Source organism: Engystomops pustulosus, chromosome 4 (genome assembly GCF_040894005.1).
Source record: "Engystomops pustulosus chromosome 4, aEngPut4.maternal, whole genome shotgun sequence".
NCBI classification, from domain to species: domain Eukaryota; kingdom Metazoa; phylum Chordata; class Amphibia; order Anura; family Leptodactylidae; genus Engystomops; species Engystomops pustulosus.
Window position 1 is genome coordinate 118,197,938 of NC_092414.1, and position 25,165 is coordinate 118,223,102.

The 25,165-nt window shown below is 41.4% G+C and overlaps 1 protein-coding gene across 2 annotated transcripts in view; it reads right to left on the reverse strand.

Annotated features, from left to right (window-relative positions):
• Positions 1-25,165, reverse strand: part of LHFPL3 (LHFPL tetraspan subfamily member 3) — a 61,129-nt gene that overhangs the window by 14,421 nt on the left and 21,543 nt on the right. The window contains exons 2-3 of one of the 2 annotated variants that reach the window (XM_072147205.1): positions 21,614-21,850; positions 7,616-7,642 (exon numbers count right to left, since the gene is read on the reverse strand). In XM_072147205.1, the coding sequence (XP_072003306.1) occupies positions 7,626-7,642; positions 21,614-21,850 (254 nt within the window). In that variant the 3' untranslated portion in view covers positions 7,616-7,625. The remainder of the gene's footprint in view (positions 1-7,615; positions 7,643-21,613; positions 21,851-25,165) is intronic. The other variant, XM_072147206.1, reaches the window with a different exon arrangement.

The window sequence follows — 25,165 nt, forward strand, 5'->3', positions numbered from 1 at the left end:
AGCGCTTACCAGGGAGGTTTACTGCTCAGATGGCAGCACAATCTTTTTCCGTGAGCCAGGTCCTGCCTTCTAGCAGGACCCAGCTGTAACACAATGAGCATGCACAGCATAGCACAGTGTAATACATCTGAATTACACTGTGTAATATGAATTAGAGCTTGAGAAAGCCAACCTGTTGAAAAAAAGTTTAAAACACTATAATAAAGTTTTTCTAATAAAAAGAATGAATTAAATAAAGTAAAAGTCGCCTAAACACAAACATTCCCTATACACATCTAATAAAGAAAAAAAAACCACAAAATCACCCCAAAAAAACTTCATATTTGGTATCACCGCGTCCATACAATAAATCAGAAACATTATTTGACTCATTCGCCTAAAATCAAAACCCACAAAACTCACCAAAAATGTATATTCATCATAAAATCCCTTCACAAAAATGTTCCAAAAAGTGCAAAAAATGGTATTTGCGCCAAAATGGTACCACTGAATAGGACAACTCAAAACGTAAAAAATAACAGCCAGCCAGCTCCCATTTTGTCCAGCAAAAAAAAAAACTTAGATACTCACCATCGAGTGGTCCCAATGTGGCTTCCCAATGCTCGGCGCGGCTCCTCTTCTGTCTTCTCTGCAATGCTCGAGTCGCACACTATAATGTGGCCACTGATGATGTCATAGTATGCGCCGGCCAGCAAAGCGCATGGCCGTGTCTCTGCCGCTTGTTACAGCAGATAGATGGGACCGGAGCATTGCAGAGAAGACAGAAGAGGAGCCGCTCCGAGAATCAGGGAGCCGCGCCAAGCATCGAGGGTGTAAGTTTATTTTTTTATTGACTTGTGTATAAGCCGAGGTGAGGTTTTTCAGCAAATTTTTGTGCTGAAAAACTCGGCTTATACACGAGTAGTATATGTAGTTAACTCCAGTAAAATTGTAAAAGTGTATAAAATACTATGTACATGAGGTGTCACCGTAATCGTAGTGATCTATATAATAAAGATAATATAGTATTTTTAGTGTACAGTGTACGGCCCCCCAAAAAATACAAAAAGAGATAAACCAAAATTAACTATTTTCTTTTCCTCTATACATTCAAGAGTTAATAAAATCTCATCATTAGGCTAAAGACCCATTAAAATTACTGTATATACTCGAGTATAAGCCGACCCGAGTATAAGTCGAGACCCTTGATTTTTACCACAAAAAACTGTGAAAACCTATTGACTTGAGTATATGCCGAGGGTGTAGTATACAGCTAGTCAGCCCTCATATAGTATACAGCCAGCCAGCCCCAAGTAGTATACAGCCAGCCCCAAGTAGTATGCAGGCAGCCCCATGCAGTATACAGCTAGCCCCCATGTAGTATATAGCCAACCCCCTGCCAAAAAAAATAACTTAATACTCACCCTCCGGTGTCCGTATCGATGGCGCGGGTCCCGATCTTCAGCGCCAGGCTCCCGGTCTTTGGCGCGGGTCCCGGAGGCTCCTCTTCTCTCGCCGCCATGACGTCACCAGCGGTGACACCGCCGCATCATAGTGTGCACCCGCCGGCAGGTTGCATGGACACGACTCTGCCGGCGAGAGAAGAAAGAGGAGAGAAGAGGAGCCGCCGGGACCCGGGCCGAAGATCGGGAGCCGCGCCAAAGATCCGGACGCCGGAGGGTGAGTATTAAGTTTTTTATTTTTTACTTGACCCATTTATAAGCCGAGGTGAGTTTTTTCAGCACATTTTTTGTGCTGAAAAACTCGGCTTATATACGAGTATATACGGTAAGTACAGGCGGTCCCCTACTTAAGGACACCCGACTTACAGACAACCCATAGTTACAGATGGACCCCTCTGACCTTTGGTGAAGCTTTCTGAATGCTTTACTATAGTCTCAGATTGCAATGATCAGCTGTATGGTGTCTGTAATTAAGCTTTATAGATAATCCTTGGTCCCATTACAGCCAAAAATGTTTAAACTCCAATTATCACTTGGGCCAAAATTTTTTTTGTCTAGATCTACAATTATAAAATATACAGTTTCGACTTACATACAAATTCAACTTAAGAACAAACCTCCGGTAGGTAACCTGGGGACTGCCTGTATTTGTAAAGTGCATCTAATGTTTCAGAAAATAAGCCCTTATAGTTCCTCATTGCCAAAAAATAAAGATTATATAGCCAATAAAAAGTGACAATGCTCTGAATGGGGCGCCTTCCCTTCGATGCCCTGGCATGTGTCAAATACAGCAGGTTACCACCACATAGGTAGTTATATTTGGGAGAGATTGGGTATCAAACTTTCTGGAGCGTTTTGGTATTTTATCCACTGAAAATGCGTACATTTTATGAAGCACATTCATTTAGTCAAAAAATTTTAATTTCAAAATTGCACACGATTTTGTTTTAACCCCTGTAAAACAATTAATGTTTTAACGAACTTCATAAAAGTTATTTTACATACGTTGAGGGGTGTAGTTTATATAATGTCGTAATTTATGGGGTTTTGCTTTTATTTAGGCCTCTCAAAGACACTTGAAACCTGAGCGGTTTTTATGAAAATGTAAAAAAATTGCACGTTCAAAGCCCCATAGCATCCTACAAAAATGAGAGGACGCATAAAAACCGTGTCAATATAAAGCAGACATTCAGTTAATGTTAGCTATCAAGTTTTTTTGCTGTTATGACAATGTGTGGAAAAAGAAGAACATTTTGAATTTCAAAAAATTTAAGATTTTTTTCAAATTTTCACCAAATATCTGATTTTCTAATAAATAAATGCAAAACATACCACCAAAATGTTTAAACTAAAACCTCTGACATATTTACACTTTACTGTCCGCCTGACGACCATGATGCTGTGAGAATACATTGTTTTGCTCTACTTGTATGCATTGATTGTATAAAATTAGGTGCAATAACATGGACCTTCTTAGTTGTTTTTATGACTTTTACTAATAAACTTTTGTATTTTTGTATGTTACTTTGGGGCCGTTAATTGCATCTCTTTCTGTGTATTTTGTAAGGAATTGCAACTAATTCACTAGATAGATAGATAGATGGATAGACATGAGATAGATAGATAGATAGATAGATAGATAGATAGATAGATAGATAGATAGGAGATAGATACATAGATAGATAGACAGACAGATATGAGAGATAGATAGGAGATAGATAGATGGATAGACATGAGATAGATAGATAGATAGATAGATATGAGAGATAGATAGATGTGAGAGATAGATAGATAGATGACAGGTGATAGATAAATAGATGGATATGAGATAGATAGATGACATGTGATGGATAGATAGAAGATATATATGAGATAGATAGGAGATAGATATGAGATAGATGACAGGTGATAGATACATAGATAGATGACAGGTGATAGATAGATAGATAGATAGATAGATAGATAGATAGATAGATAGATAGATAGATGACAGGTGATAGATAGATAGATAGATAGATAGATAGATAGATAGATGACAGGTGATAGATAACAGGACTTGGATAGATAAATAGGTGACAGCTTCTCACATGTTACTGATCTTTAGCTACTTCCCTGCTAGTCAGGGACAGGGGCCCCTTTGCAGGACAGCAGCGTAACATGGAGGGAGAGTGAATGGTGGAGAGTACAGGAGGAGGACTGCAGGACAGCAGGGTAGCATGGAGGGACAGTGAATGGTGGAGAGTACAGGAGGAGGACTGCATCAGGAGAGATCAGAGCTCAGCCTGTTACTTGTGTTATCTCTGCAGCCTCCTGTGTGACCTGACTAATGGTGGAGGGAGGATGGGGCTGCTACATTGTTATGATCCATGTTAGGAGAGGACTCCTCTGTGCAGCAGATAGTCATGTCTGGCTGCAGTTACCTTGTATCTGCTGCTGTAGGCTCCTGTGTGACCTGACTAATGGTGGAGGGAGGGGAGGACTGCTATATTGCTATGATCCATGTTGGGGGAGGACTCCTCTGAGCAGTCTGGCTGCAGTTACCTTGTATCTTCTGCTGTAGGCTCCTGTGGAGCTGGTAAGCAGTGGCCATCACAGCACAATCCCTGCCCCACCTCCTCTCTCACCTCCTATTGGCTGCAGTGTGTCAGCTGATCTCTCAGTGTGGGAGGAGCTGTGAGCCTGTGGAGTAATATGTAGTGCAGAGCAGCTGCTGACTCCTCGTGCGCAGACTCGGCCAGATCAGCTGTAACTCAGGACGGGACACAGCTACCACCAGGGGGCACCAGCAACCAGGACAAAAGGAGTTATCTCAGTAAGGCTGCAGATTTTGTAATAAGTGTAAATGGTGAAAGTGCTTGTCACAATGCATTGGACGCAATTACAGCCATTTGCTATGGTGACACAACCCCTTTAAGGATGCAGCCAGTTTATAGCTTGAGACTCAGACCTATTTTTTGGATTCTGACTTGTGTCGCTTTATATGATTATAACTTTTGAACACTGTTACTTATCAAAACGATTCTGAGATTTTTCCTCACATGTTGTACTTCATTTTAGTGGTAAATGTTGGCTGATAAGTTTTGTGCTTATTTACAAAAAAAAAAAAAATTATGAATTTTTTGAAAAATTTGCCATTTTCGAAATTCAAAATCATTGCGTTTTCAGACAGATAGATTTACCACCTAAATAAGTTGCTGAATGACATTTTACATAAGTCTACTTTACATGTTCATAATTTTTGAAATGTCTGGATAATTTATTTCAATGTCACGAGGCTTACAAATCAAATATCGATTTTCCGTATTTTCATAATTGACTATTTTGGGGATAAATACTGTTGAAATTCATTTTATTGCATTAAATTTTACATATTTAACATAAAAAAAACCCTATATAATCAACCCATTTTCATATCTGCACCCCTCAAACTATCAGAAACTGTTTTTAGGAAGATTGTTAACCCCTTTAGAATGGTCAATTGTGTCGGTTATATGTTCATTTAGCCCTAAAATTTAGACATTTCCATAAGATAAAAAGAGTAAAACCCACCTTACAATTTGTTATGCAATTTCTCCCGAGTACAGGGACCCCCCACATGTGGCTGTTACTTGTTTTATGGGCACACAGTGAGGCCCAGAAGAGAAGGAGCGCCCTGCTTCCTTAGTTTCCTCATTGACCCCTTTTGTAGGCTATACAATTTTAGCTTTTCCATTTTTTTTGGGATGAGATGCTTTTTCCAGTGTTAACATTTTGGGGTTGGTATCCCCTATTGTTGAAAATTTAGGAATTTTTTTTTGTGGGCAGGAGTTGAAAAGCATCAATTCTGTACTGGATTTTTTTGGGGGGTGTTCACCGTATAGCCTAATAATCATGTTATCTTTATTCTATGGGTTAATACGATTACGGGGATACCATACATGAATATTTTTTCTTTACGTTTTACTAAATTTGCTAAATAAAACCCTAAGGTGGGGAAAAATCTATCATTTATGCATCGCCATCTTCCAAGTGGCATAACATTTTTAATTTTTTGGCTACAGAGCTGGGTGATGGCTTGTTTTTTTTGCGGCACATGTTGTACTTTGCAACATTATTATTTTGGAGTACATATGTTTTTTTGATTACTTTTTATTGCATTTTTTGTGGGATTCAATAGGTAAAAATCATACTTTTCGGCTGGTTTTTAACAGTTTTTTTTAACGCCGTTCATTGTGCGGGTTCAATAACTATTTAATTTTATTCTGCGAGTTGTTACGGACCCGGTGATACTATATATGGGGTTTGTGTTATGATTTAGACTTTCTTTTAGCGTTATATGCCTCTTTATATGTTATGGGCTTCTGGACATTTTTTTTGGTTTATTACTTTATTTGTTCATGGGACATGAACAAGCAATCATCTGATTGCTTGTTCATGATAATACTCTGCAATACTGATGTATTGCAGGGTATTAGCAGTGTCAGCCATGGACGCCATCTTTCAGGCAGTGCCTGCAGGCAGCTCTGGGGTCCTGATCGGGGAAAGACACCCCCAAAGGCAGGTTAAATGCTGCGTTCGTGCTGATTGTGGAATTTTGGCTCAGATCTATATTGGACGCAGAGTGCCAAAAGGTTAAAGAACATCTATTACCAGGTCAAGGAATGTAAACCAAGCACACCAACATGCTGATGTGTGGCCCCTCTTGCAGGATCTGCTCTTCTTTATGCCCTGGTTTTTAAAAAAAAAAAGGATTTTAAAATTACGCAAATGAACTTGAGGGGCTCCAGGCTCCATAGGAGTTAATGTAGCTTGGAGCCCCTCAGGCTCATTTGCATAAAGACCTTTTTTCTTAAAACCATGGGCATAACAAGCCAAAAGACAAGCAGATCATGCCAGAGGGGGCACATACAAGTATGTCGGTGTGCTTGGTTTACAATCCTTAATCTGGTGATAGATGTTTCATTTTTCCGTGTTTCATTTTTCCGTGTGCCGGCTTATTTTCTGAGTAACACATTTTACTTCTCCATGACGTTATTTATTATTCCATGCCACCGACTAGTAAGCTGGCAAAAAATTCCAAATGTGGTGAAATTGGAAAAAAGCTGTGTGAGGTGTCATTTTTTGTGAAATGAGCTGTCGTTTTCATTGTTACCATTTTGAGGACTGTGTGACATTTTATATTAGTTCTAGGGAAGGGGGGTGATTTGAACTTTTAGGTTTTTAATATTTTTTATTATTTTTGAAACTTTTAAGCTTTGCCGTCTGCATCGAAAGGGTTAATACCCGCGATCGGTGCAAGAACCGACTGTAGGTATTGGTGGTGGGTGTTTGCTGCAGCAAACCCCACCTGTGCATGAAGAGGGCTCAGTCTGTGAGCCTTCTTAATGCACCCTCCGCACCTCTGTGCTGTACATGTACCGTGCAGAGAATGAAGGGGTTAAGGGTTCTCCTATACACATATGTGACATGTGACACACTGACATCAGCTACACAAGTACCTGACATGTTCTGCTATAACATGGCTGCCTGGAGCTGTTGTATCTCTCCTATACACACACAGGCTGCAGGGGACGTGGTCACCAGCACCAGGAAGCACATGGAGGAGCCATTACACCATTATACCTCACATCATTATACAGGCTGCAGTCAAGCACAGGGGGTGTGGCTGTGCATCCCACTCATGAATAAGCTGGACAGCTGAATATGATAATAACTCATTGGACATCTCACAGGTCATTTGCACCTGATTGCTTAAGTTTACATGCATGTAGAGAGACAATGAAGGGATAGGGGTAATGATTAATGAATATATATTAACTTTTGGGGGTTATTTTGCCTGATGCGTTCCCTTTAGGTTTTTATAATTTCCTTCTCATTGTGTTTTATTTTAAATTACTGTTTCGCATTTGCCCTTTAGCATTTAACAAAGTTAAAGTTGAGTATTTTATACCAAAAACTGTTTCACTTGATTCATTGTTTTCAGGAGAGATTCCACATTATATACTTAAACTTCAAGGGTGTCAATAATAGGAATGACTGTAAAAGCTGTGAAACGTAAAAACATATATTGTGCCAAACCACAGATTATAAGCAATAAGCCATGCAGATATAAAAACACAAGCATGTAGATACGTATTTTACAACGTGGTCACTGATGTGCCATGCTTTGACAAATAGTGGTATCCTGTACATACCTCAGAGATTTTAGGCATTCCCATCATCTGTGAAGAAGGGAAAACATGCTTGTTAGGGTGTAACTGTTGGCCAACTGTATGGCTAAAAATACACATTTGGTTAATGTAAAAATCCATCTTGTTAAAAGCACAGTCATAGCTAAAACCATAATTCAACAGCCCATGTGTACTCTGTATACATCTCTAAATGCAATATGCTGTATGTGTATCCACTTCTTGTACATTTCTTGTGCATAGACCCTGCTGTACAATCTATACGGAAATATAGAATATAGAATAATAGCTACAACAAAATAAAACAGACCAGACACATTGTAGCAGGCTTATTAGACTAACTTTGGCAGCCTATTTGTTCCAAAACACTGTACAGGCGGTCCCCTACTTAAGAACACCCAACTTACAGACGACCACTAGTTACAAACGGACCTCTGGAAGTTGGTAATTTCCTGTACTTTAGTCCCAGGCTACAATAAACAGCTGTAACTGTTATTAAATGTGTCTGTAATGAAGCTTTATTGTTAATCCTGGTTCTTATGACAACCCAACATTTTTAAAATCCAATTGTCACAAAGACTGAAAAAAATTTGATTGGGGTTACAATTATAAATATACAGTTCCGATTTACATACAAATTCAACTTAAGAACAAACCTACAGACCCTATCTTGTATGTAACCCGGGGACTTCCTGTACTGTTATTACACCTCATTTGTTCCTTTTTTTTACAGACCAATTGGTCTCAAGGCACAAGATAGTGTGAAGGCCGCACTAAATTTTTTTTCAGAAGAGTAATAATACTCTTCTTACCATTTTTTAACCGCTTCCTGTCGAGGGCCTTTTTTATTTTTGCGTTCATTTTTCACTCACCACCTTCAAAAATCTAAAACTTTTTTTTATTTTTCCTACAAATTTGGAGCCATGGGAGAAGGTGAAGGAGAAGTATGAGGCTCATAATTTGCAGAAATGTCTGCGTGTGACCAGGGTGGGGAGGGGCAATCCTCTCTTTGGAGGCCTCCAAGGCATTTGATAGAGTGGAATAGGTTTTTTCGTGGGAGACTTTGAGAAGGATGGGGTTGGGGGAAAGGTTTATCAAATGGATACAGATATTATATAAGAACCCAAGTGCCTGTGTATGTGTCGGTGGGGAGAGGTCCCTCACGCTCTGGTTAGCACGGGGGACAAGATAGGGCTGTCCGCTCTTTCCTCTGCTTTTTTCATTAATAATTGAAGTACTGGCAGTGGGGATTCGGGGAGAGAAGAGAGTGGAGGGCTTGAAAATGGAAATGAAAACATCATTGTAGGCAGATGATATGCTTTTATTCCTCGGCAACCCCTCTAGATCTTTGAGTATTATAGAGGAGCTTTTTCAGGAATATGGGAAGCTCAGGCTTGCAGATAAACTTGGCCAAATTGGCTGTGAAGCCATTGGGGGAGAATAAATTAGACTTGAAGCTGTCCTTGGAGGTGATAGAAGGTGAAAAACCATTTAAATATTTAAGAATAAATGTGGCTAGTTCTTTAGACAGATTTGTAGAACTCAATATTCTTCCCTTAATGAAAAAATGGAATGCTAAGGTTAATGTATGGTCAAAATTAAATCTTTCTTATGCTGCTCAATTAAGTCTTATAAAAATGGTATTCCTTCCACAGGCTTTGTATGTATTCAGGAATTCCCCAGTTAAGCTTACAAATCAGATCATCAAAGTGATGGATAAAATATGTGGAGAGTTCTTTTGGGGAGGAAAAAGGGCTAGAATCGGAAGGAAATATTTGAAATGCTCTAAAAAGAAGGGTGGGTTAGCCCTGCCAGATGGGAGTTCATATTTTTTGTCAGCATAACTGGTGGCTATCCTGAAGGAATCCCCTTAGGTCAGTGATGGCGAACCTTTTAGCGACCGAGTGCCCAAACTGCAATGCCAAACCCTCATTTGGGGTTGCGAGGTGCCACCCAAAAATTAAAGCAGTAACTTATTGATCCCTGTTCTTCAACTAAGTTTAATCATACTGGCCTCCCGAGGACTCCAACATAGTAGAAAAAAAGATGGAAAATTTGCATCATTGTAGCTTCTTTCCAGTGTCCCTCTGTACACAGAAAATCGTGGGGCCAGCAGAAGGTCTTCAAAAGATAATTAGGGCCTGTCTACACATTCTCCCTCTTCCTAAGTAGTCACTTTAAAATATCACTCAAAGCAGCATATTTGCTTCCCAGTTGCTTGGAACTGCAGGAAAATTCTTTGAGTCCAGTCTGGTGAGCTGGGACGATGGCCAGGGTGCCCACAGAAAGGGCTGGAGTACCGCCTCTGGCACCCGTGCCATAGGTTCGCCACCACAGCCTTAGGTGATCGGTAGATGTTTTTTGGAACAGGCAGAAGATCAGGATCATTGTCTGGACTTTAGAGATAATGAAGACAGGTCACTCCCCAGAGTCAAAAAAGGTCAAAGAGATAGATACATCTTTATATTGTTGGGAAAAAGTGAAGGAGTTGGTCGGGGAAAATGAGTTTTCCCATATTTGGGACAACATGAATATAGAGGGGGAGAAAATTCAAGGATATAAAGATTGGGGCAATAAAGGGTTGAGGTTTATTTCACAGTCATGTAGAGAGGGAATCTTTAAATCCTTTGAAGTACTGGCTAAAGAATTTCATCAGGCTATTGGAGATATCTTTAAGTATATAAAATTGCGATCAATTTGAAGGAGTATTAATTATTTGGAAAGTCAGGGAAATATTTGTTTTATGGGTGTTTTGAGTAAAAGGACTTTGTCTAGTACATATGACACAATAATACATACAATCACTCAAAAAGTACAGTTTAGATTTGCACAAAAATTGAATGAGGATTTTGGGCAGCACGAGGATGGAGAGGAAGTTTAGAAGTATGTGATGCAAACTCCAGATTTTGTATCAAATGATGGATCTCACAGAATTCTCAGTTATTTATAATACACAGATTACATAGGACACCAGATTGGATGTTTAGAATAGGATATAGGGAAGATGATAAATGTATAAATTGTAAATTAGAAAAAGCTGACTGGGCTCATATGTTATTGAAGTGCCCAAAGCTTTATAGGTATTAGGAAGAGGTGTTTAACACTATAAATGGAATATTTAATGTTACAATGGTATTGGATCCATGGGTGGGGGGTTTGGGTTATGATAAAAATGTTCAAAGGTGCAATGAGGAGAAAAGGATAATCTCTCAGATATTCTTTTTTGCGAGAGGGAGTTTATTATGTTTTTGGATTTCTGAAAAATCTCCTACGTTAGATTAGAAAAATCAGGTGCAATTAGTAGTCTGATTCGAAAGAACATAGTGCCTAGGGCATTGATGGCGAACCTTTTGGAGACAGAGTGCCCAAATTACAACCAAAATCCACGTATTTTCCCGTGAAATGCCAACATGGCATTTTAAGCAGTAACTTATTGCTACCCGTTCTTCCACATCTTTCAATTGTATCGCCCCCCTGAGGCAACCAATACAGTTTAAAGAAGGAGGGCAAATTCAGACTCTCATTGTAGCTTCTTTTCAGGGTCTCTCTGTAGAGGAAAAATGGTTGGTCCAGCAGGATGACCTCCAAAGATATTGCAGTTCATTTCAACACCTTCTCACTTTTCCCGCAGTTCCTAACAGCCAATGAAGTGTTGCTTTAAAATAGCGCCGAGAGCAGCATCTCCCAAGTTGCCTGGATCTGCAGGAAGATTTGGTGGATTTGGTCCTATTTGGTGAACTATGTCCTGGGGTGATGGTCTGAGTGCCCACAGAAATGGCTCCGAGTGCCACCTCTGGCACCCGTGCCATAGATTCGCCGCCACGGGCCTAGGGTATATTAAAGGAAACCTACCACTGCTAATGGTAGGTATTAGCGGTAAACACCGGGCACCAGCTCAGGGTGTTTGCTAGTGTTTTAAACCGCTATATTGCGGTTTAAACACATTTTGATGAACAGACCCGACGCACCTCCGGCACCAGCTCACCCTTCACCCTGAGCTGGTGCCCGGTGTTTACAGCTAATACCTACCACTAGCAGTGGTAGGTTTCCTTTAATATATATGAAAAAAGAAATGGACAAAATATAATGGAGGATTAAGGTCTCCAATGAATATAAGACTAAGCCGAAAATTTATTTTTGAATCTTAAAACTTTGTTTTTTTTTTAAATGTTGTAATTGTATGGATTATTAAAATGTACCTTTTCAATTAAAAAAAAACTTTTTTATTTTTCCATGTAAAGAACTGTGTGAGGGCTAGTTTTCTGCATAACATATTACACTTAATAGACAGAATTTAATATTCCATGCCATGTACTGGGAAGTGGGAAAAAAATTCCAAATGCTATCAAAATGGTGAAAAGATACAACATTTGTATAGGTTCTATAATGTTTTCATACATTTACAAAAATTAAAACCTCCTGTACAAAAAATGTCTTCATTATTCCATCTTCTGGCACTAATAATTTATTCATACTTGGGTGTACGGTGTATGGTGTCATTTTTTGCGACTTTTGATGTCGTTTTCAATGCTGATGATTTGTAGGATTGTACTGCCTTTTGATCACATTTTATTTTGTGTTTATATTTTTCAAAATGGCCAAAAAGTCGTATTTTCGACTTTCGGTGCTATTTTCCGTTACATGGTTAAACTCTTATTATAAAAACCGTTATTATATTTCCATAGATCAGACATTTTGGGATACCTAACATGTTTATGCTTTTTACTGTTTATTTATATTTATATCAGTTCTAGGGAAAGGGGGGGGGGTGATTTGAATTTTTAGATTTGTTTCATATAATTTATTTTTATTTTTTAATGTTTTTTTTAATGTCTAATTCTTAGACCCTAGGGTATATTAACCCTAGATGGTCTGATTGTTCCTACCATATACTGCAATATTACTGTATTGCAGTATATGCCATCTTGCACCGTATTCAATACAATGAGCCACTGGCTCATTGTAACGAATATGCGAAAGCCAAACAGCCTTGGGTCTGCCACACGCGCCACCAGGATTTAAATGCCTCTGGCATTTTCGACGTAGGCATTTACAGAGTTAACAGAGTGTTACTAGTGGATGTTTGCTGCAAATATGCAGCAAACGCCCACCCTGTATGGAGAGGGCTCAGCCCGTTATACAATGCACAAAGTGAGCGTTATAGAGTGCGTTGGGGGGGGGGGGGGATTCCAGTATATAGTGTGCGGGGTGGCTGGCCTGTATACAGTGCGTGAGGGGATGAGAGTTATACAGTACGCAGGGGGAGTTCCATAGTGCGCTTCGTTATACAGTGCGGGGGAGGGAGGGGGGTTTTACACAACCAATAGTACACTACAAGCAAACACACTGACACACACTACATTCATACATTATACATGTGAATAAACATGTACACATATAGTAAAATTACAGCTAGTGGGGCATCATCAAAGGATCAAGGGTGGTAGCATATGTGCAACGTTGCTATGCTAGGTATAAAAGGATACTGTTAGGTTTCAATAGTTAACAAAATGTACATGCAAAGTGCACCATCTATGTAAAACCACAATAAAACTATACCTTAGTTGGATTAGTTAAATAATTGTTATTGTTGATAATTTGTGATACATTGTAATACTTAGTTTTATGTTACTTTTTCTTATATTAAACAATAACAATTATTTACCTAATCCAACCAAGGGTATAGTTTTATTGTAGTTGTACATAGATGGTGCACTTTGCATTTACATTTTGTTAACCATGTATAGATCAGACATCATACCTACATACACAAATAGCAAACTACACAAAAACACATAAACATCAGACACATTACCTATACATACTCTTCAGCAGAGGTCGCACTAACATATTTCTAGAAGGGTAATAATACTCCTCTTACTATTTTTGAGGAGTATTTTTAGCTGGGAAGGAGTATGAAATTTTCAGTAATACAAGTATATAACTCATGGCTGTATATAATGTTGATAGATGCTAATTATATAAGAAAATCATGTGTCAGTATCTTCTGTGTTTAAATAGCAAATTGAGGCAGTTATAGTGATGTTTTGCCCAGACTGGAGCCAACGCCACCAACCCCCCAACCAAAGTCGCCGAAAACCTCCCACCACCCGACTGTGGCCCGCCGAAACCTCCCAACACCAGGCTGCGGCCGCCGAAACCTCCCACCACCAGACTGCGGCCGCCGAAACCTCCCACCACCACACTGTGGCCCTCCGAAACCTCCCACCACCAGACTGCGGCCCGCCGAAAACTCCCACCACCAGACTGCGGCCGCCGAAACCTCCCACCACCACACTGTGGCCCTCCGAGACCTCCCACCACCACACTGTGGCCCTCCGAGACCTCCCACCACCACACTGTGGCCCTCCGAGACCTCCCACCACCACACTGTGGCCCTCCGAGACCTCCCACCACCACACTGTGGCCCTCCGAGACCTCCCACCACCACACTGTGGCCCGCCTAGACCTCCCACCACCACACTGTGGCCCTCCGAGACCTCCCACCACCACACTGTGGCCCTCTGAGACCTCCCACCACCACACTGTGGCCCTCCGAGACCTCCCACCACCACACTGTGGCCCTCCGAGACCTCCCACCACCACACTGTGACCCTCCGAGACCTCCCACCACCTCCCTGTGTTGGGGGGAGGCGTTTTTTTTAGGTTTTTTATTAATTGAATTTGTGTCTTTGTCATTTTTTACGTGTTTTTACTGTTTATGCAGTTCTGTTTCACATACACCTCATGCCACCTCAGCACCCGCCAGACACGCAGTCCCACGTAACATATACCTAATGCCACCTCAGCACCAGACATGCAGTCCCACGTAACATACACCTGCCACCTCAGCACCCGCCAGACACGCAGTCCCACGTAACATATACCTAATGCCACCTCAGCACCAGACATGCAGTCCCACGTAACACACACCTGCCACCTCAGCACCGGCAGACACGCAGTCCTACGTAACACACACCTGCCACCTCAGCACCCGCCAGACACGCAGTCCCACGTAACATATACCTCATGCCACCTCAGCACCCGCCAGACACGCAGCCCTACGTAACATATACCTCATGCCACCTCAGCACCCGGCAGACACGCAGTCCCACGTAACATATACCTCATGCCACCTCAGCAACCGGCAGACACGCAGTCCTACGTAACACACACCTGCCACCTCAGCACCCGGCAGACACGCAGTCCCACGTAACATATACCTCATGCCACCTCAGCACCCGCCAGACACGCAGCCCTACGTAACATATACCTCATGCCACCTCAGCACCCGGCAGACACGCAGTCCCACGTAACATATACCTCATGCCACCTCAGCAACCGGCAGACACGCAGTCCTACGTAACACACACCTGCCACCTCAGCACCCGGCAGACACGCAGTCCCACGTAACATATACCTCATGCCACCTCAGCACCCGCCAGACACGCAGTCCTACGTAACATATACCTCATACCACCTCAGCACCCGCCAGACACGCAGTCCCACGTAACATATACCTCATGCCACCTCAGCACCCGGCAGACACGCAGTCCTACGTAACACACACCTGCCACCTCAGCACCCGCCAGACACGCAGTCCCACGTAACATATACCTCATGCCACCTCGGCACCCGCCAGACACGCAGTCCTACGTAACACACACCTGCCACCTCAGCACCCGGCAGACACGCAGTCCTACGTAACACACACCTGCCACCTCAGCACCCGCCAGACACGCAGTCCTACGTAACATAAACCTCATGCCACATCAGCACTCGCCAGACACGCAGTCCTACGTAACATAAACCTCATGCCACCTCAGCACCCGCCAGACACGCAGTCCTACGTAACACACACCTGCCACCTCAGCACCCGCCAGACACTCAGTCCTACGTAACACACACCTGCCACCTCAGCACCCGCCAGACATGCAGACCATTGCTGTGCGCTCCGGACCGCTCAGCTCACACACTACAGCCAGGGATAATTGCCAAGCGTACTTTGACGCTTGGCAATTATTCTGGGGAGTAATGGCGCCTCATCATGCGTCTATGACGCTTGGTGAGGCGTTAATGCGATCTCTGCTCTTCAGAGTCTTTTCTTCTGTAGATGAGGGCACTGACTGCAGGGCTGAGAAGTTGGCATTACACATGCTGCCCTGCTCCCCCCCTGTTCCGACTGATGTAGCAGGGCTTAGCAGACACGCAGGCAGGGGAGGAAATGCTTCAGAAACACAGAGGGCGGCTCAAAGCAGAAAAGCTTCTTCCTCAATGCTGCTGAGTGCCAATGCCCCTGTCCTCTGAGTGCAGACTGCCTCCTGCCTGTCTCCTCTGCTTTAGGTCATGTGACCGGAGCCTATACTGAGTAGTTGAGCTCCGATCACATAATTTTCTATTAGGCTGGGTGCTACAGCAGTGACATGAAGAGGCTGCAACTTCCAGCACTAACACAGGGAGATGAGATGCGGATTTATACGCATCAGGCTATTTTCAAGGCTTAAAACTGACTTTACATGTGTCAGAAACGCTTGTAGAGGCATTAATGGAATCTCTGGGTGTAGCTTGAACTGTTATACAGAACATCAAACATCTGCTCACCATTTTCTTTCCAAAGTTATGGCATTTTCTGTTCTGAAAGTGTTTGACAAAAATATTTCTCACCAAAGGTGAAGTAGGTGGAGACTAATGTCTTTCTATGCCCTCAAGATGAGGCCAGTTAGCTTGCCCACACATCTCATGATACCTTGTGTTTTCTCTCAAAGTAATTTATCATTAAAGGGGTTGACTACTTTTCAATAAATGCAATCCATTAAGCAGGTCTTGGCATGTACATTTACCTGTGTCTTTGCCTCATGTGAGAGCTTCAGCCTTTCCCTGTTATCTACATGCTACACTTTGCATCTCTAAACAACTTCCTGTTTCTCACTCCTTGAGTATGTCTGTCATGGCTGCCTCCAATGTGTCTTTTTTCTCTCTGTCTGTCTCACTGACACAGTGAGAGGTGGGACAGCAGGATGAGTCATCATCTCCTGCTGCAGGTTCCACCTATTTACCAGTGAATGATCTCTGTTTACATGTCTATATACAGAATCTGTACACAACAATAAAGCAAGCAACAGGGATGATGAATGAATTGGTAAGCATTCAGGGATTATTATTAAGGCAGTAAAGGCACATGGGCAATGTTAAGCAGTGGCCAACCCCTTACTTTTTTTCACAAGTAAATCTACTGAACACTGCACAGTACACATACAGGATGTATACGGTGCCCAGCTTGGAAGTTTCCATCACATGGAGGAGCATGGAACCATAAGTGAATGAAACCATAAGTAAACCAGTTACATGAAGTGTATATCTTGTGCTGTGTGAGCACTAGGGGTTAATAGCTTCTCTTCACAGAGCACAAAGTGTCCACTGCAAGGTGGGGGAAGGGCTGTAGCATGAGGTACAGAGAAAGAGACAGAGAAAGTTCTGTAGAATCACAGAATGGGATAGAGGAACTGATAGGGAACAATGGAGATCTTGTACCTCAATATTCTGTGCAGGAGGAATCTGTATCCACAGTCCACAACACATCCAGCTCTGCTACATACACAGAGAGAGCATGACCTCCTCCTCTGTGAGCAGGGAGCAGAAGCCCCTCTCCTCTCATGAAACCATAAGATAAACAAACTACGGACTCACAGGGCTTATCAGCACTGGGAGAGGAAGCAGCTAATGCAGCAATGTGGTAATATGAGGGGTGTAGCAAAGAAATTACTGGATATAGGTAACAGAGATAATAGGCAGAGATAATAGGCATCCCAAGAGCTATTGATTTCTAAGCATTCTATCATCCTTATAAAGCCCGGCCGCAGGCTCACTCACCTTTCCTTGTTACAGCGGTGGCTTCTGTGCTCCGGTGCGCATGTACCCACCTCCTAGGGCGCACACACGCCAGCTTTATAAAATTTAATGGGCCAGCAATGTGACCCTTTGGTATCCCCCAAGTCCAGCAAGCTTTGTGGCGGGCTTTGGGTAATACCGGGTGCCACTTAGACTCCGCTCCAAGGTGTCGGCTTATGTAATCGCTTGCGGTGGTTCAGTGGGTCTGTGGAGCTGTCAATCACAAGCAGCTCTGTTGTGGTTTTGAAGCACAGAAGCCTGAAACCTGATCCCATTCAGAGCAATTTGCAAGTTTTGACAGATGCATTTCAGATGTGAACCAACTCCTTCATCAGATAAGAGGTTCTATTCAGTTTTTTTTGGGTTCCTATAAAGTACTAGTTTAACTTTTGGAATGATTTAGGAATTGGTGGAAAAAAATTGTTCTACCTTTTAGATCAAACGGGTCTGTAAAAGTTTGAACTCAAGATTTGCCCACTGGGTGTCAATAGTGCCAAGCCAAATCTCTTTAACCCCTTAACCATCTGGCCCTTTTTTTTCATTTTTCACTCCCCACCTTCAAAAATCTGTAACTTTTTTATTTTACATGTAAAGAACTCTGTGACTGCTTGTTTTCCGGGTAACAAATTGCAATTCATTGTGACGGTATCTAATATTACATGCCGTGTACTGGGAAACAGGAAAAAAATTCCAAATGCAGTGAAAATGGTGAAAAAGCGCAGTTTTCTTTGGGTCAGTGCAATCACAGGGATAACAAATTTGCATAGTTTTTATAATATTTTCATACATTTACAAAAATTAAAACCTCCCGTACAAAATGTTTTTTTTTTTATTTTACCATCTTTTGGCGCCAATAACTTTTTCTTATTTCTGTGCATGGAGCTGTGGGTGGTGTCATTTTGTGCAACTTTTAATGTTGTTTTCAATGCTACTATTTCTGTGACTGTACGACCTTTTGAGCACTTTTTATTGAATTTTTAATATTTTTCAAAATGGCAAAAAAGTGCCATTTTCGACCTTGGGCGCTATTTTCCATTGAATGATCTTTTGATAGATCAGGACGTGGCGATACCTAATGTGTTTATGATTTTTACTGTTTATTTATATCAGTTCTAGGGAAAGGGGAGGTGATTTGAATTTTTATTTATTTTTCATTTTTTTTATTATTCATTTTTTTTAAACTTTTTTTAATTTTTACTATTTTTCAGACCCCCTAAGGTACCTTAACCCTAGCTTGTCTGATTGATTCTACCATATACTGCCATACTACAGTACAGATTTTCTACCTTATTCATTAAAATATGCAAACCGCACATTGTAATGAATGGGTTAAAAAGAGACAGGCCCGGGTCTTTGGAAGACCCGCGGCTGTCATGGCGGCTGATTGCTGCTCCCCAATGACGTCACGGGGTCAGCTTTTTGTTAAGGTCTTTAGTGAATTGCAAACCTGGTAGGGGGCAGGTTTGGATTTATTTCAACATTTGTGACTTTAGAGCGACTTTAGAGCCATATTATAAATTCCCCCTTTGTGTCTACTGTGTGCAAAGTACATAACAGATACTTTTTCACTTTCAATGAATTATCAAAGATTTGTAGCATTCTGTTTTCACCGTATTCACATTCACTTTATTATAGAGTACTGAGAAAAAAATTTATATTTATATTTTTAGCACTAGAACTGTAAAAAATTATTTGCCATGATGACTTTCCGAAAGCACTTCTTATTCAGACTACCAATATGACTGCACTATTTCTACTATCTACCGTAATATCACATCCAGATTTAAAGGACATCTGCCGCCAAAGTGAATGATTGAAAACCAAGCACGCTGACATACTGGTGTGTGCCCCCACTGGCAGGATCTGCTCTTCTTTTAGCTTCTTAAAACCTTATTTTTATAAAAAAAAAGGTTTTAAAAATTATGCAGAGTTTAGTTCCCTTGGCTGAGCTGAGTGCGTGTTCTCTGGAAAGCTGTGTGGTTTCATTTGGGAGTTAGTGTGTCAGGTTTGAGTGATGGACAGCCAATCCAAACAGCTGATGGGGTGGCATTCTGGTACTCCACATATACCTTCTCCTTGTATCACTCAAATGCTGGTTATACTGGGGTCTTTGCATTTGTTTTACTTATTCTGCATTTGAAACATTGAATTTTTTTCCGACCCTTGCTATCTTTTTTGACTACTCTCTGCCTCACAAGTCCATACCTCGCCACCTTCTTGAATTTTACCTTGTTCTTCTGACTTTGCTTTTGTTTGTCTATCTGTCTCTTTGCTTGTCTCCTTCTGTTTGTTTGTAATCTGTTCTGAGCACATACTTAAAGTATGTCTTCCAGCATCCAATAGATGATGCTTTTTTTATTTCTCTAGTGCGGAACGCTAAAGAATGGTGCTGGCTTGGTCGAATTGGCGTAATAAATCTTATTTTATTAGTATAGAACAATCAGTCAGATTAAAAAGGTATGTATAAAAAGAATTAGGAATAACGCGCTTTGCGCTTGTACTAAGAGAGAAAAAAAGAGAAAAAAGCATCATCCATTGGATGCTGGAAGACACGCGTTTGGAAACTGCATATCCATCATGGGGGAGGAAGCAGTGGAATGCGGCAGCAGCATCAGCTCTTCATACAAACACTACGAGGAGTTGTGCCCTTCATGCACAACTCCGTCAGGTGAGTGTATTAATACACCATCTCACCAATAATCATATAAAGGGTACTATACTATAGGAGCGGTTTCTGTCTCTCCCTGTTTCCCCATTTTCTCTTTGATCAAAACCAAAGAACAAGTTGGTGTGTAAAGGCTAAATAGTATATAAATTTTATTTGAAAATATGAGACACACATATGAAAGATGCCATGCATCACATTGCATAAAAACATTTAAAAAGCGTATAAAATACACATAACAAGTGGAACGGTGCCAATCCAACCGATCCACACACGGCCACTAGTCACCATTAGGTAAAAGAAATAACCCCCATGCAAGGTTAGAAAGAACATATAGTCAACAATGAATCCAGATTACTGGCGCATCGGTCTGTCAAATTTTTAAGGATATGGGCGAACTCCTAAATAGAGACGGTAAAACCCAAGTAATGGTCAAAAAGGAGTCAGCCAGTAAAGAGTAAATGGACCAGCAAAAAAATATAAATGACTAGAAAGTTGCAAAGTAAGCCATAGGGGGAAAGAGTGAAAAAGGAGGACGAGTGGCCGGAGGCACCCCACGCGTTACGTCGCGAGCCTGCGACTTTTCTCTTTGCACATACTCAAAGTAGGGAACATCGACCAGTTTCCACCTGTGGGTTAGCGCAGGACATGGCAAAATTAGCAGGGACAAAGGTTAACTCAGGGCCTACACCTTTTTCTCTGTCCTGACAGACATAAGACAGGCAACTAGGTGAAGTCAGACAAGCCGGTCAAATGCAATATGGCGTAAAGCAGAATCTCATAGAGACTTGTATAATAAGTACTGAATTAAGCTTTAAGTTGAAAGCCATACCTTTTCCTCTACTACAAATTTTGGTCCAGCAATGTGTCTTCTGTCTGTTGTAGTTGATGCCTTGGGCTTTTAACAGGCTCTTGTGGGCCTGTACCCAAACTGTTCCCACATGTTGGAAACAAAGGCATCAGACTGCGGATAAGTAGACAGTAAGGTAGTCATTGATAAAAAGCGTGTATAACTGAAAAATTGAACCCCCAGCCTCTTACAATAAACCCCTCCAGAAACTAAAAACAAACTGAACACCATGGTCAGCATGGCTTTTTTTGTTTTGTTTTAGAATGTTAACTCTTGTTGATGTTGGGGATTGCAGTAAATATAGAAACCTTGGCTATTAAATCCCAGATTTATTTCTGTTTTGGGTTTGTTTTTTACTTTCCACCTCCAAAAAGCCATAACTTTTGGAATTTTTCTGTCCCTTAGGGGTTAAACATCAATTTACATAAAAATGTATTTTTGGTTTCCTTTAAGCTTATAATTTACACTGTTGCAATTCATTTTCAGTTCAGTTCAACAAACTCACATACATGTGAATTTAACACCTAGCTGAATATCTGTGTGTCAATTAAAAATCACTACATATTTAATGCATCCATTTGTATAATAAAAAGCGTCTTACCTTTTGTTTCAAGTTTGAGCTGCTCAGCCATTAAGGTGTCCAATCTGTTCCCTAGCACAAAGGCTAGAAAAGATAAGATGAGAGCGTCCAAAATTCCAATGATTGCCAAAATGTAGGCCCAACGAACTGAACATGCACCAAGGGAATACTTGTCGGTCTTTTCACCACACATACGCTTGACTTCGTCTGCATCCCACCCATCAGGAAATATCATGCAACCAAGAACAAGGCAAGCAGCTGGGGGAAGAAACAAACACATTACTAAGACATGAAACAAGTAACAAAAACTCAAATTATTAAAAGGAATCTATTATCAGGTGGGTCATTTGTACATGAAGACAGGTTCCAATAGCCTCTAGCATATTGATTTCAAATATGCTTTTGTGGTGCATCTGAATAATTTCAGTGCTTTTTAATTGTTTCATCATCATCATCACTCGGCTCCCTGCCAGCTGTGTGTACTGAGTCCCAGGAGAGGGGGCATTTCAAATGTCAGCTCAACTCCACAAGCAATTCAGGTAATGTTAAAGAAGCAATTAAAAGGCTGTGGAATTATTCAGATGTACCCTAAAGGCATATTTGAAATCAATATGCTAGAGGCTATTGTAAACTGCCATCAAGTAAAAATGGCCTTCCTGATGACAGGTTCCCTATAAAATAATGAAAACATGTGTTCAGTATTACTGATTTTTTTAGTAAATTAAAGGAACCCTACTATAAAAATTAAGCATTAAAAACTAGGGCTTCACAGGCTTTTAAACTGTCTCCCCTCTGCTTCCTTAGCATTTCCTCCTTTGCTCTGACTGATGTAATTTCACCGCAGCAGAGGAAGTTTCAGCACCCAGTGGGAGGAGAAAGGGCTGCTTGAACACTGTAACAACGTGTTAATCTGCAAACTGAGGGGCTCTGTTAACACCATTAAGAGCCCTTCCAGTTCATTAGTATAATTTAAAAAGTTTATTTTAGAAGAAAGGAGGCAATGGATAACAAATATAATGCTGGTTTATCATGCGTGATTTTGATGATAGATTTCATTCAAAGAGAAACTGTTGGCAGAAAGTGACCTAATTAACCATTCCTAGTATGTTGTTGAGTGATTAACAACTTCCAGGTCATGTTTCTTTCCTGAAAGCATCATCCAGAAAATCAAATTTTAAGTGAAATTTAAAATGTTAGTATTAAGATATGGTGATGGAGAATTAAAGGGGTATTCCCATCTGGGCATTTACTTTTAATTGAATTCATTGAATTGAATACATTTAATTGAATTCATTTGCCGCATTTAAACATTTCTTCAATTGGATGTTATTAAAAAAAATGTTCCTGAGTGAAGATAATTTCTCATAAATATAGTCATATGGTCCCTTAGAAATGAGAGAGCTTACTCGGATACGACCTTTTCTGCTGGAGGAATTGCACAAAGAAACAAAAGGTTTTTGTATATGAAATGTCCGGGAGTTAGTGTATGTCCCACAATTGTTCTGTGGTAATGATTGCTGAATCAAGGTGGTCAGGCAGGACTCAATAGCACATGCCACTGCTGGCAAAATGTGAGGTGGTCGTATCCGAGGAAGCCATCTTGTTTCTAAGGGACAATATGACTACATTTATGAGAAATTATCTTCACACAGGATCATTTTTTAATAACGTCCAATTGAAGAAATGTTTACATGTGGCAAATAAATTCAATTAAATGTAAATGCCCAGATAGGAATACCCCTTTAAGAACTGAAGTGAAGCTCTCCCCACCTCAGAACTCAGCCTCTACTGTGACTGAAATCCTCCACCAGACTTCTGGAGAGCCGGTTACTTACGTCCCTCAATGCATGGCATTCAATAATCCTCTATGAAAATGCATACACCAGAAATACATTTTCAGGAGTATGCAGCATTTAGCAGCATTTAGAGTGTCTGACCATCAATTAGCAGTACAACAAATCTATGGTGATACAATCTTGGTTAAATAGTGGAGTGAAGTATTGCATAGTGAGAATTTGTCATGCTGCTTGCGAGCCAAATTCTTTGAGAAAGTGCAACTTTTTTATGGCAAACTTGTAGTTGGTCTGCTGTAAGAAGACTTTTTTTTTGTAAATCTCAACCCAGACTAGCCTTATTTTGGACAAGAAGTCCAAATAATTTTTGCCAATGTGATGTACCTGTGTGGCTCCATACATAGCAGTCAACATGCTGCTACTGATGCTGATGAATATGATGAAGATTGCCAGCAGAGGTGAGTGAATTACTTTTTGATCACCAATTTTTTTAACACATACAATACAAATATCGACACATCCCCACTCAGCTTATACTCGGATATTTAAAAATAAACTGACAACTCACCATTCTGATGTCCCGGGCAGCTCCTCTTCTATCTCCACGTTTGCGGCGGGTCCGTGACAGTGCCTCTTCTTTCTTCAGGCCGGCACCAGGTCCACTGCTGACATCACATAGTGCGCCGGCCGGGCCATGCACGCGGAGCTGTCGCTGTCCTGGCGCCGGCCTGAAGAAAGAAGAGGAACTGTTGCGGACTCGCCGCAAACATGGAGATAGAAGAGGAGCTGCCGCGAACATTAAGATAGAAGAGGAGCTGCCCGGGCCGACATAATGGTGAGTACGGAGTTTATTTTTTTTTCGGGCTGGCTACACTACAGGGGGCTAATGACTATATACTACAGGGGGCTAGTGACTATATACTACAGGTCTTGCAGGCTATATACTACAGGGGGGCAGACAGGCTATATACTACAGTGGGGCAAGCAGGCTATATACTACACGGGAGGGGCAAGCAGGCTATATAATACAGGGGGCTGGCAGGCTATATACTACAGGGGCTGCCAGGCTATATACTACAGGGGGCTGGCAGGTTATATGCTACAGGGGGCTGGAAGGCTATATACTACAGGGGGCTGGCTGGCTACATTCTACAGGGCCTGGGAAGCTATATACTACAGGGGGCTGGCAGGCTATGTACTACAGGGGCTGGCTGGCTTTATACTGGGGCTGTGACCAATGCATTTCCCACCCTCGGCTTATACTCGAGTCAATAGGTTTTTCCAGGTTTTTGTGTTAAAATTAGTGGTCTCAGGTCGGCTTACACTCAAGTATATAAAGTATATTACATAAATATAAATTTCTGAAATAAAAATGTCTTAAGTCCCTCTAATACAGAACCCATCAGGAAAATTAATCCCCCAAACTTTATATATTTTCATAAACTACTCTTAGAAAGCATTGCTCCTATCCCTTCATTGTCCCTCTACATGCCTGTAAACTAAAAGCGGACCTGTCACCTATAAAAAAGGCACTAGGAGCTGCTTACTAAAGTAAGCAGCTCCTAGCGCTAGCCCATTTTTAGCAGTGATAAACTGCTAGCCTTATTGGAACCCTCCTTTGAAGCTAGCAGACACTGCTGCGTAGTACAAAAGAAAGGCGCTCAAAGCGGTCCGGCATATTCATGAAGGGGGGCGGTCCTTTTTCCCCGTACCTCCCCTCTCACTCCATAGGCCGGCGGTGACTGCCGAGCTTCATGCGGCAGTCAAAGGCTCCTAGTCC